Here is a 13,360-nt window from a genome sequence, read left to right as displayed (position 1 = left end):
ATAAGCATCCAGTTTCGTCTTAAAGGTGTTCAATGAAGGCACTTGAACCACCTCTGGTGGCAGGCTGTTCCAGACCTCGGGGGCTCGGACAGTAAAGAAATTCTTCCTTATGTCCAGCCTGAAACCATCTTGTAGTAGTTTGTGACCATTCGACCTCATCATCCCTTGGGGTGCTCTGGTGAACAAACATTCCCCCAGATACTGGTGGTCACCCCGATAAACTTATAGGCAGCCATCAGATCACCCCTGAGCCTGCGCTTTTCCAGGCTAAAGAGCCCCAGGGCTCTCAGCCTGTCATCGTAGGGTCTGCTTCCCTGACCTCTGATCATGCGCGTGGCTCTTCTCTGGACTCTCTCAAGCTTCTCCACATCCTTTTTGAATCGTGGAGCCCAAAACAGGACACAGTACTCCAGCTGTGGCCTCACTAAGGCCGAGTACAAGGGGAGAATGACGTCCCGGGATTTGCTTGAGAAGCATCTATGGATGCAAGCCAGTGTTTTGGTCGCTTTACTAGCCGCAGCATCGCATTGCAGGCTCATGTTCATCTTGTGGTCAATGATGACCCCCAAGTCTCTTTCTTCCATAGTGCTAGCCAACATAGCACTGCCGAGCCTATAAGGATGCTGCGGGTTTTTTTTCCCCCAAGGTGGAGAACCTTGCATTTATCGGCGTTGAACACCGTCAGATTCTCGTCCGCTCACTTGCTGAGCCTGTCCAGGTCAGCCTGGATCATCTGCCTGTCTTCTGGTGTGGATGCTTTGCCCCAAAGTTTGGTGTCATTGGCGAACTTGGCCAGTCCGCTTCTGACTCCAGTGTCCACATCATTAATGAAGATGTTGAACAGTATGGGTCCAAGGACAGAGCCCTGGGGGACACCACTGGTCACAGGACACCACGACGAGTGACTTCCATCAATTACTACCCTCTGGGTCCGACCCCGGAGCCAATTTTCCAGCCAGTGGATCGTAGAGGACCCAAGGCGACAATTGGCCAGTTTCTCCAAGAGGTGATCATGGGAAACCAGATCGAAGGCTTTTTTGAAGTCAAGATATATGACATCAATCTCTTCTCCCTTGTCCAGATGATAGGTCACCTGGTCGTAGAAGGAAATGAGATTGGTCAAGCAAGACCTACCCGCAACAAACCCGTGCTGGCTATACCTTAAGATGTTGGCGTCGGCCAGTCCATTAAGGATGGCCTCTTTAATAAACTTTTCTAACATCTTCCCCGGGATAGAAGTCAGGCTAATGGGCCTATACTATAGTTAGCCGGATCCACTTTCCTCCCTTTCTTGAAGATAGGCACCACATTGGCCTTCTTCCAGTCTTCGGGCACTACACCAGAGCGCCAAGAGTTTTCAAAGATCCGTGCTAGAGGCTGGGCTATGATGTTCGCCAGCTCCTTGAGTACCCTGGGGTGAAGATTGTCAGGGCCAGTTGACTTGAAGGTATCCAGCTGCTCAAGATGTTCCTTCACGAAGTCAGCATTAATGGAGGGCAGGGGATCACCCTCACCCGGACTTCCCGGCCCTGTAGCGGGCATGGGAGTCCCATGGGGCTGATGAAAGACCGATGCAAAGTACCTATTTAATAGGTTGGCTTTTTCCTGGGCGTCAGCTGTCAGTTGTCCCATCTGGTTCAGCAGGGGTCCAATGTTGCCCCTGCTTTTCCTCCGGCTCCCCACATATCTGAAAAAGGACTTTTTATTGTCCTTGATGCTCAAAGCTAGCTAGAGTTCAGCTGCAGCCTTGGCTTTCCTGGTCTGCTCCGTACAGGACCGGACCAGTGCAGAATAATCCTCCTTGGAGGTGACTCCCATCCTCCATCCTTTGTAGGCCTTTCTTTTTAGCCTCAGGAGGTCTGCTAGGTCCCTGGAGAGCCAGGGGGGCTGCTGTGCCCTTCCAAGAAGAACAAACCAAAGGAACATGGGAATAAAGTCACTGCATATATACAAGAGACAATGGCAATTCAAAAGCATTTCCCATTTTAGTCATAATTATTATTTAAAAATTCCCAAGCTCATTTTCAAGGGAAAAAATACTACTAAAGCAAAAGTGTACCATAGTTACAAAGACTCACACACACACACACACACACAAGAAGGAAGACAGAAAAGAAAAACCAGCTGTGGAAACCAGATGCCCTTAAGCAAAAACACAAAGCTAGATAAATACTTGTGAATGTGATAAACCAAAAGCTTTGTAATGTGTATGCTGCTATGTGTACCAAGCTAGTATGTTAGCAAAGCAAAACTAATGTTGAAGCATAACCACCTTCAGATTCTTGTAACTTCAAAATGGGAAGTTGTTTCAGACACCCACTATCTTTCAACAGAGTCCACTCTGAAGATTCAACAGTATGTTGCCACTCTTTCAGAAGGGGTGTTTGTTAAAGCGATGACTATGATAAAAAACACTGCCTCTAAGTAATTATCTTAAAGTGTTAATGCTTTAATGACTGAAAAAGAAAAAAGCAGAAGTGCTTCCAGTTCACATACAAGTTGTATGTACAGTAGAATTCACTATACAGAGCAAATGTAAGTCCTCATTAAAAATCCTCAATTATTTGACAATTTTGTGATAAGCACCTCCCTTTTCACAGAATACAAAGCCTTTTATGTTTTCTGATTAATGAGAATAGTGGTTCTCAACCTTTTTTAGATTCCCTTTAACAGATTTTGAATGTGGCAGCAGCCCAGCTGAAAACCAGTTCTGCTGCCTCAGCCTCTCAGTGCCCCTCAAATCAGGGTCTGCCACTGCTGGCTAAGTGCTCCACAAGCCTCCTGGCTGGCTAGACTGGGAAGGGCTGCAGCACAAATGTGCCCTCTTCCTGCATTAGGATTATATGATAAGCCTAAAGTGGGCAAGAGAGCCTACTCTTGCAGCAGCCCTTCCTGGTTTGACCCTGCATGGCACTTCCTGGAAGTAGAGGCATGTAGGGTAGGTAGAACTAACACACATGCCTCTGATACTGGGGGAGCAGAGGGAGCCAGCCCAGCACATCCAGGTTCTCTTGCCTGCTTTAGGCTTATCAGATAAGCAGGAGGAATGTGCATTCATGCGAGAGCCCTTCCTGTGTGGCTGTGCATGAGACACAGGGGGGTTTTTACTTCGCCGCAATGGCAGCGATCATGCTGCAGCACTCCTGAAAGGGTCTTGTGGCACCCCTAATGATAACCCCTAATTTAGACTACTGTCCAGCTTTGCATGGCAATATTCAGGAAGATCATGTGAGAAATGCTTCAGGGCCTTGTCCTCCATCACAAAGGTCAATGGAACTTTAGTAGGCTAGACCAGGCCATCCTCTGCCATACGAGGGAAGAAATGAAGGGCAAGTTTTGCACACAACTGAAATCAACATTACAAAGTACGTCAAGGGCATTATGCTACCCAGCCAGCAAGGCAGTACCAGATCCAGTGTTTCAAGTTCATTCAAGTATATACAGCATCTTGACCCCTGGTGCATGTCAATTACAAACAAATATAACCTAGTTTACACAATACAGTATCTTTTTCAAGAAAAATACTAGTGACCAGTAATCAACTGTACATTAACTATGTAAAAAAATACACATCTAAAAAGTTTGAAACAACAACTACAAACAAGCCAATTTTGTCCCCCATTCCCATTGATATGGGTCATCCATCTCATTCTTTAACAGTAACAAGAATTAGAAATGATTTACAATACTGATGATGGCTCAACAAAGCACACCCCCCGCCACACACACACATTTACCTTTATAACCTTTTCCACTCTTAGCAAAGTTTTTTTCCAGTAGTTAAACTGCTCTTTAGTTCCTTCTTGCACAAGATCTATCCTAATGATGATATGCCAAGATACAGTTTGTTAATGACCATAAGGATGAATTACATCCGAAAGCTTCTAGTTCTTTGAAATGGTTGAAAAGGTTTCTTTAAAGCCCACATCAGCAGCTGTGATTTCTGTTTAGATTTTTCAGGAAATAGCACTGCTTCAGTTTCAGAAGTAGGGAATCGTTCTTTATATACTTCAGGGTAGGATTTCTGAAACTAGAAAAGAAGTACAGTTCAGAGAACACAACCAAAAGGCTAAATTCAGCCACTGGAAAATATATTAGAAAAAAAGAAAGTATGTAATCTCTGTTACATAGCCTAGGGCAAAGATGCCTTCTTGGGGCTCAGAGTCTATAGCAGTATATCTAAAAATGTGATGTTCTTTTTCCATATTGGAAAAGAAAACTTCTTTTTACTAGAAAACCTCTTCTTTGAACAAATGAGAAATTAAAGTTAAATTTCAAATCTCTAACAGTGTCTAGACTCAAAACCTTCTCTTCCTCTAGAGAATTGAAGTCTACAGTTTGATGCAGCATTTTATTACAAAAGTCTTACAATCTTAAAACTATACAGAAATACATTTCTACCTTTTAATCATATTACTTTATCAGCCTAATAGTTGAACAAACAATATTTCACTTGAAGAACTAGAAATACAACTGGGAGTTGAGTTCTTCGCGATAATCTGAATGCATATGGACGTGACAAATATAACCTCTGAACATATCCTGTTTGGAACCATATTTTTTCAAATCTTAAAACGTTACAAGATATTGGATCTACACTACACTTTCATGTTTATTTGTGTGCGCGTGGCAGTGGGAGAAGGGATGGGGTCATTTTTAACGATTTACCCCTAAATGAAACCAGCAGTAAAACTCTAGTGTGTTAGCTCGACTTCATCTGGGATAGGAGGGTGAGACAAAAAGAAAGTAATAGCAAATTCCTCTGAACCATGGCTTGCCAGCACCCCACTCCTTTACTGTGTCTTGTTTCTCCACACCAAAGCCTAAGCAGAAGCCAAAGATGGTAATCTTTACTTACACACACACACACACACACACACACACACACACACACACACACACACACACACACACAGAGTTGGAAAGGAAAACAGGCCAGGATTTTGGAGAATTTTCTTCACCTGTTTCAGTTTCTTCTTCTTGTCTTTGATGGATATTTCTTTATTCATTGCAATTTCTTCTAACAAAGCAGCCAGTGGTTCCTGAGAGCCATTTGCTCGTTGATACTCAAACTCATCTGTACTAATTTGATGACAAAATGATGGAGCAAGAAAAGTTGCATCAGTGTCAGCTCCTGCATATTTTATCTGAAGGAGAGAGAGAGAAAACTGCTATATTTTCAAGACGAAAGTTGGCAAAATTAGCCTTGTTTGAGGGAAACAGGGGAGTCAACAGCTCTCAGTTCTATTGCCATCTTTTTACTGCTGATTTGCTGGTCCCTCTGTGGTCTTCAACAAGAAACACGCTGATGCTTCAGTTTGGCCAGACCCTTCTTAACAGAAATACAGAATTAATAACTATTTTACTAGAAGATAAGGGGGGGGGGGAAGAGAGAGAGAGAACAATGGCACTTGCGGGGAAAACTGACAAAGTTGTTAGGAAACTGGAAAGGCTGGGAGAAAACTGGTAAGAGCCAGAGGAGTGAAGTTAGCACAAAGATCCTGTTGGCTGGCTAAAGGAAGCAGGGAATAGTTATGGAGCTCCTACTTTAACTGAATATCACCCAGAAGTGCCATGTAAAACAAGGCTCCTCTCTTTAGAAAAGCTGCACTGATGGCCTAGAGGGTAGTCTATGAATGTGCACACTGCACAGATAAATTTGGTTGTCTCTAGTTGTTGTTACCTTTGATGCTTTCTGTTTCTAGCACCATCTTATGAATATAAAGGAACTCAGAATATTGCATCTCCCTGCATTCAAATGATAATAAGGTCACTGAGAGCCTTGGCTGAAAGATGACAGTAGAGAACTATGTTATTATGCCAACACTAAAAAAGTCAAAATCATACAAAAACATTGACCCTGTAATTCAGGGGTGATCAGCGTTGCAGCGTGGGTGTCACAAGTGGCACAGGCAGCCTGTGTGTGGCATGCAGCAAATAGGGCAGAGGTCAGAAAGCAGAGCAGCAACTTGGTCAGGGAGCACAAAGCTGAGCAACAGATCAGCTAAGGGAAAGAAGCTGGAGTGGCATCAGGGGGGGTGTAAGGTTAATTTGCGGCACACCTGCCAAAAAGGTTGGCTCCCACTGCTGTAACTTTACATGGACTGTTTCAAAATCAGTTATAAGAACCTGACACATTTGTAACTGTTTACCTGCAAGCACACAAATGGATTTAATCAGGTCTTTTTTCCTCCCTCTCACTTTTGATGCGTTCGTTGTTCAGGGAATCCTCTCTGATCCTTTTGGATAGGGCGGGATATAAATCTAATAAATTTTTTTCATGTACATTATATTATATATATACATATATATATATATATATATACACACACACACACACACACACACACACACACAGCAACTAAGTAAAAATTGCTAGCCTAAAAGCGTATCAAAATGATAAATAAATCAAATTATATTGTTATGATAGGAAAGTAGGGAAGGGTGGCACCTTAGAGGCTAACTCGTTCAAAGAAGCATTATTCATAGGCAGCTTAGATGCAATGGGTTGTTGCCTATTAAAGCTTTGCCTTTACTTCCGCCTGATTTCAGACTAACATGACTAGCCATGTCCGTACCACTGGGATGAGGAAAAATGAAGAGATCTGTATGCCAAACAGGTACCAATAAAACACTACAGTCATTTATGAAAAACAATCCAAACTGATCTAACACATGCATATATATGTATCATATTACAGTATGATACAGCCAGTTTACAGCTTTATAGACAGACAAATAGTAGAAGGAATCATGTGATCTTAAATACTACTACATTTCTACATGTGTACACTGAAGTGGAGAACTTTCAATCCATCCACAGCTATGCTAGTCATTAAAAGGAGTCATATTTAAAGATTTTTAATATTAGCCATAAAACCAGACTGAGAAGTTGTTACAATACAAGGGTGATGTGCATTCAAGTCTCATCCTTGCTTCACTTCCAAATAGGTAATGAACAATTCAGCAAAGAAAAGCAGCATAGGATTCTGCAGCTGAGTTGTAGGAATAGAGTGACAGCTAGTGGCTTGTAACATAAAAACCAGTAAGTATCAAACATTTTTCTTGCCTGTGTTTTAGATTCCTTACTGCAAGTCATTTCTGTAGTATTATACTGCATTTGCAGTTGTAAGACAAACTGCTCACAAAGATTTTCCTAACTGAAGAGGCTCCTATAAGAAGCATGCCCAGATGATACGTTGGGAGTAGATCAAGGGAAATAAAGACTTTACAAAAGCAGCATTAAATCAGAGGTTATTGTCTTCAACAAGTTTGGACAGGAGACAAGATCACAGAAGACATGGGAGGATAAAATGTTTTAGTGGAAACTTTCTTTCTTTATAAAAATGTTTAAACACAGATATATTTATGCTGTGCAATGCATTGCCAACTACACGTCCCGAGTTAGCTAATTCAAATACCAGAACCAGTGTAGTCATGTTAGCATACAGCTCTGTCTAGACTAAATACACCCTACTTGTTTAGAGCTAGCACATGACTCTACACAACATAGAATTATGCAGTACAGACCTACTCCTTATCTCTACAGAGACTTAAAAAAAAAATCATCAAGAGAAAATGTCTAGATAAAACTACAAAACTGCTACTATAAAACTAATAGGTTACTGAATCTCTGACCAGAATTTTTAAATACCAGTTTACTGGCACAGATGATGGAAGAGAATCATTTTTTTGGAAAGACACAGGACACTATATCATATTTAGCTCTTGCCCTTCTGAAGTGGAACTAGCTCAGAAGGAAAGAGAAGAAATAGTGAAATTTACTTCCAAAGTGTAAAGGCTTGCGAGTCAACTAATTTACATAATCATTTTAGCTGTGTATGGAGGATTTGTCTGCCAAACTGGAAAAAGTTCTTCCTGGCTCCACCCTGAACAAGGTATGTTAGATATGACTGCATGAGTCCAACGGTTCTTTTGTGGTTGGCCTATGAGGATTTTCATTCCTGATGAAGAAGCAGGTTATCAAATGTATAGGAATCTTCAGGTGCTTTCTCTGGAAGGCTCAAATACCTCACCCCTCTTCCTCAAAATAAGACTACCCTTAGCTATGGTTACTTCTAACTAAGAACCTTATTTTCCTTAACATTTTACTTTTCCTTTCTTACCCTTCTAGAATTGGCATACCCATGCAGGACATAAAGATAAAATTGTCTTCTTCATAACTGTGGATTTTGATGGGGTGTACCAGTGCTCCTGCGCGGATTTATGTCTGGAGGTTCTGTACTAGAAGGTCTTGATCCTCTTGTCATGGTCATTAATCACCATCTTTGGGGTCAAGAAGGAATTTTACCCCAGTCAGCTTAGTAGGGACTCTGGGTTTTTGCCTTCCTCTGTAGCAGGGGACATGGCCCTCTTCCTGGGATCTCTTGAGCATTTATTGACAACCTTTACAGCAGCAGGATGCTGGCTGCCACAGTCCCACTGCTTTGTGGCAGGTTAGGGTGTTAGGACTTGTGTTGTGTCAGCTGACTGTAGTTTTACTAAGAGGTTAGATAATATATTTCTATAGGATAGTTTGGATAAGGATGATCCTGCCTCAAGTAGGGGTTTGTATTAAATAAACTTTGCAGGTCCCTTCCAGCCCTACTTCTCTATGATTATCTGAGGCATCAAACTTGGTCACCCTTTCAGCCCATCTATGTATGTGGTTTGGCTAGAAGCCAATTCTTAGTTAAAAATGATAAAAGAGGTCAGTTAGAAGCATTTACGAACTTTACTAGGAGCCAAGTCCCAGTCCCTATGTTTCATTAGTTATGCCTGCCAAGGGCTTTAGTCTTTCCCTGCATAGTTACTGTGCCTTAAATACCCTTCTTAGTGTTAATAATAGGTTATAAACATATTTTATCAACAGCAGCAATTCAGTCACTCAGTATGCAGTGCCTAGAATACTAGACAGTTAGCAAAAGCTGACACATCTGTCATATTTTTGAGAACTGACAGGGTAATGTTTATCTCAGAACAGGAGAAATACTCTTATTAGTCCCACCTGCACTCTCCGGAGATGTCCTACGTGCTCCTCTATGGAAATTTGTAAGGAGGAAGGGATGTTCAAGATCTCATCATAATTGTCCATGAGGAACATTACTAGTTTAGCAGCAAGCAATTCATCCAAATCCACTTCGTCCTTAGAGCAGAGAATGCAATGAGAAAAAGCTTGAACCATCTGAAAGAAAAAGAAACCAAAAATTATCATTACATGCAATTTTCCCCATGTACAAGAAATATAAATAAATGGTGTTGTAATTGTTCTCTTTTAGAAAAGAGCAATCTTCAGCAAAGCCACAAAATCAGCACAATCCTGATAAAAGCCAGTACCATGTACAATGAAAATATTCAGGTTGACTTAAAATATATAATTTGTTCCAGTGCAGTTATATATTCTCAATCTGAACTAAAAGTCATGCTACCTGAAAATAGACTTTGTTACTGCTAACACTTGAAAAGATAACCATTTCACCCAGGATTTCCAGCAAGATTTAAACAAGAGGACTATTTCATTACAACAGAATGCACAAGGCTGAGTTTCCTAATCAAATGCTCAATTTTTATTAAGAAAGAAAATACATTCAAAGTAAGTATAAAAGGATTTTAAGCAGCTGTTCAACTCATCTTCATGTCATTTTAGACAAAAAAAAACATATCTGAACTTGTTAGACACAGATGCAAGTTAGAATAGTAAAATCTGTTAATCTGTCACTCTGAGGGGATTGGTAACGCTGACTAATCATCCATAAATAAGAGATTAAATCACTCGTTAGACATTTTCAACTTTGAGAGATATATTTTGCTTGCCATTTTGTGGCACAGTAAAGAATTTTCTTCATTAAAAATAATATAAAAAAATTAATATTACGAAATATCAAGGTGCAAAACTAAAAAATACATCTCTGACTGGCTGAGTGAGAATTATATGATTATACAGATAAAGGATTAATGTAAAATTCCTTACATCAAAAATTTAGAATGCTCATGTTATAAAATTACTCAATTATGACAGAGTAAAATAATCAGGCAAAATTTTTCTTTGCACTCTTGCATGCAGCCATCATGAAAACAGAAGACAATTCTACAAAATGTAATGGTTGACAATGTACATCTTGCTGAGCCATTAAAAGCTGAGGCATAGTTAATGTTTTGCAAGCATCAGCTAACTGAACAGGTGTTATGGAGGGCTCATGACAGTAACCTTTAAGTCAACTAATTACCAGGAAAACTAATTACTGCATAAGGTTGTACACTTCAAAATGACTAATTATGCTTTAACGGATGAAGTATTAGCCAAAGGACTAATCAAAAGGACTCTGGCAAGGATTCAGTGTGCCAGCTAGTCACTGTGGGTCTTACAAGGTCTCAGTGACCAGTTATTGCAATTGCAGTGAAATTGTATTAATTGGTTGTTTGTTTTTTTGCTCTTCAGGCATTTTATATATTCTGAATACAACTGGCAAAATGGGATGTTAGTGCTCTTCCATGCACAGTAGTTATTACCTCTTTGACTGAGGCATTAAAAAAATTGGTACAGAATTCACATATAGGAGACATCGCATCTCTAAAATATCAGCATGTTAGAAAGTTGCTGTTTGATTAAATGAATCTTTGTCATCTGTGTCTTAATAAAATATATGTGAATTATGTGACTTGGCACTAATGTGTTGCTACCAGTGACAACACTAGAAAAAAATACTGCAGAAAGACCATTGGAAAAAAACAAGATATTATTATAAAAACAGTCCTTAAAAAAGAAAACATTTTCAGAGCTGAGCAGTAATATTCAGACATTTTCCAGTGGATTAGAACCAAGCAAATCAAATTCCGGCCTCAGTGTATTCAACAATATTCCGTTAACTTTTACCCTCTCTGCCTTCATATACTGTTCATCTGCAGTTTCTGAAAAAGAGAAGGATTACTAGTCATCACCTGCCACTCCTATAACTTCTCTCCACAACAGGCCTCCCAACTCCTAGTGTATGGCTGAGCAGCAAACTATTTATCCATTTCTTTCCTCAAACACTTCTTCTGCAGCAAAGCCTCATGGCCAAATCCACCTTTTATATATCTGATATAACTTAGTAAATCATGACCTTTAATAGTAGCTAATTGGTACTTTATTCAGTAGCAACAGGAAAGGTTTTCTTGCTGTGAAATGCACAGAAAAAGAAATAGTGTCTCAGAAGAATAAAATCTAAATAAATTGTTTGTCACAGTTTCTTTCATGCAGAAATCACTACGGCCAATTCAATTTAAAACAACTTTGATGCTGTCAAAGACTAAGTCTTGCTGCTATGTCTGTCACCCACTTCTATAGGAATGATGCACTGATTTAGTTTTTGAAAAATAATAGAATTTCTGAATTGCAATATCAGTCACCTTCTCTACAACTAAAATAAACTACTGCACTCTGTTTGCCATCACATTCCTGGTGCATTTTATTTTGCATACATAACCCTTCTATACTGGAAAGCAGTAACAAGGGCCAGGTTCATATATAGGAACAAACTTTTAAAACAAATTTTAACTGGCCATGCTAACGTTAACAGCCGTCCCCACTTGCAAGCAATGTTAACACTAAACCAGGGCTTATTAAAGGGGAACTGGAAGCAAACACAACCTCGAAGAAAAGTTCAGCTATTAAAAATATTAGCTGAATCCTGAAACTGTTAATAGTATCAGTCACTGGCAAACAAACCAAGGGAAGCTACCACCTAGCCCACTTAGTTGGGAAGGAAGACTTACCCAGGGCTGCCATCTAGGGCAGGGGCGGGCAATTATTTTGGGCAGAGGGCCACTTACTGAGTTTTGGAAAGCCATCAAGGGCCGCATGACAGGCAGCCTAGGGCAGATTAATACAAAATTTAGAAAATTAATAGGAGCCCCATGGGCCAGACAGAATGGCCTGGCAGGCTGTATCCGGCCCCCGGGCCGTGTTTTGCCCACCCCTGATCTAGGGGCTCTACTAGCTACACAAGCCAACAGCAGCGGGTGCTTAGTACTAGGGCTGTGCAAAACAGCACTGTTTCGTTTTGACTTCCATTTCGCCATTTTGAAGAGACAGTGTTTTGTTTCGTCATTTTGTTTCAAAGCACTGTTCCATTTCGTTTCGTCAGCACTGTTTTGCTGTTTCGACATTTCACCCATAAGCTATAATGGGGAATTATGACAATGCCTAAAACTTTGTCATTTCTTGCCTGATTCAGATGAAAGTTGCAGGGATGGTAGCCCCTTCTGAGGGCATAAAGCCTGCTACATTTCAAGGAGATAGGTACAGAGGTTTCTGAGAAACTGCACCTCAAACTGTTCAAAGCAAAACTTGTGACACTTGCTGGCACCAGCAGCTTCATAGATTCATAGATGTTAGGGTCGGAAGGGACCTCAATAGATCATCAAGTCCGACCCCCTGCATAAGCAGGAAAGAGTGCTGGGTCTAAATGACCCCAGCTAGATACTCGTCTAACCTCCTCTTGAAGACCCCCAGGGTAGGGGAGAGCACCACCTCCCTTGGGAGCCCGTTCCAGCCCTTCCTCTCATTCTGCGCGCAGATCTGGGACCTGCACCCCCCAGGAGGACTGCGGGGCTGTGCTGAACTCCTCCTAGGGGTGCAGCCCCCGGATCTGTGCACCAGATGGGAGGAGGCTGCCACTACCGCCTGGGACCAGTGTTGGGCTCAGCCTGTGCCCAGCGCCGGGGAAGATTGCTGCTGCCGCTGACCCCAAGTAGCAGTGGCAGCCTCCTCTCACCCAGCGTGTAGATCCGGAGGCCCTCACCCCCAGGAGGAGCCTAGCACAGCCCCGCAGCCCTCCTGGGGGCGCGGGCCCCTGGATATGCATGCCAGATGAGAGGAGGCTGCCACTACCACCTGGGACCGCCGCTGAACCAAGTAAGCCTGGCTTCAAAACTCGAAACGTTTTGAGTGCCCTTGTTTCGTTTCGAAGCTGTTTCAAAGCCCTTTGCTTCATTTTGATTTCGCTGCTTTGAGCTTAAAACGCAATGAAACGAAACACCCAGCAAAATTTCACACAGCCCTAGTGTTTAGTAGCAAGGCCCACTCTAGAGGACCCTGATGCTCCTCACTGCCAGGGACTGCTGCTGTGCTCCAGGATCTCTACCATCTTTGCCAGCCAAAATAGCAAGTGCTAGGTGGGGAGGCCTTCAGTGGAGTTTGTCACTGGTGCTAGGGATCACTGCTCTAGCCAGAGGGGATCACTGCTGGGAATTACTGCTCTGGCCACCGCCACCAAGAGTTACCCTGCTCTTTTAGATCCTGTCCTGGTCACTGCAGGCTAAGAGATTTTAAGCAATTTTTGCTATGTGCGTCAGGCTTCCACCTGCATGCACTATAAGG

At 41.8% G+C, this 13,360-nt stretch overlaps 1 protein-coding gene across 3 annotated transcripts in view; it reads right to left on the bottom strand.

Annotated features, from left to right (window-relative positions):
- Positions 1-2,428: 2,428 nt before the first annotated feature.
- The window catches only part of DEPDC1B (DEP domain containing 1B), a 67,994-nt gene continuing 57,062 nt past the window's right edge, over positions 2,429-13,360 (bottom strand). The window contains exons 9-11 of one of the 3 annotated variants that reach the window (XM_014594136.3): positions 9,008-9,184; positions 4,962-5,147; positions 2,429-4,030 (exon numbers count right to left, since the gene is read on the bottom strand). In XM_014594136.3, coding sequence (XP_014449622.1) covers positions 3,869-4,030; positions 4,962-5,147; positions 9,008-9,184 — 525 coding nt within the window. In that variant the 3' untranslated portion in view covers positions 2,429-3,868. The other 2 variants (XM_019495896.2, XM_019495897.2) reach the window with 2 other exon arrangements.

Source organism: Alligator mississippiensis, chromosome 3 (assembly GCF_030867095.1).
Source record: "Alligator mississippiensis isolate rAllMis1 chromosome 3, rAllMis1, whole genome shotgun sequence".
NCBI classification, from domain to species: Eukaryota; Metazoa; Chordata; order Crocodylia; family Alligatoridae; genus Alligator; species Alligator mississippiensis.
Note: the sequence above shows the minus strand (reverse complement) of the source record. Positions and strands in the feature narration are given on the sequence as shown.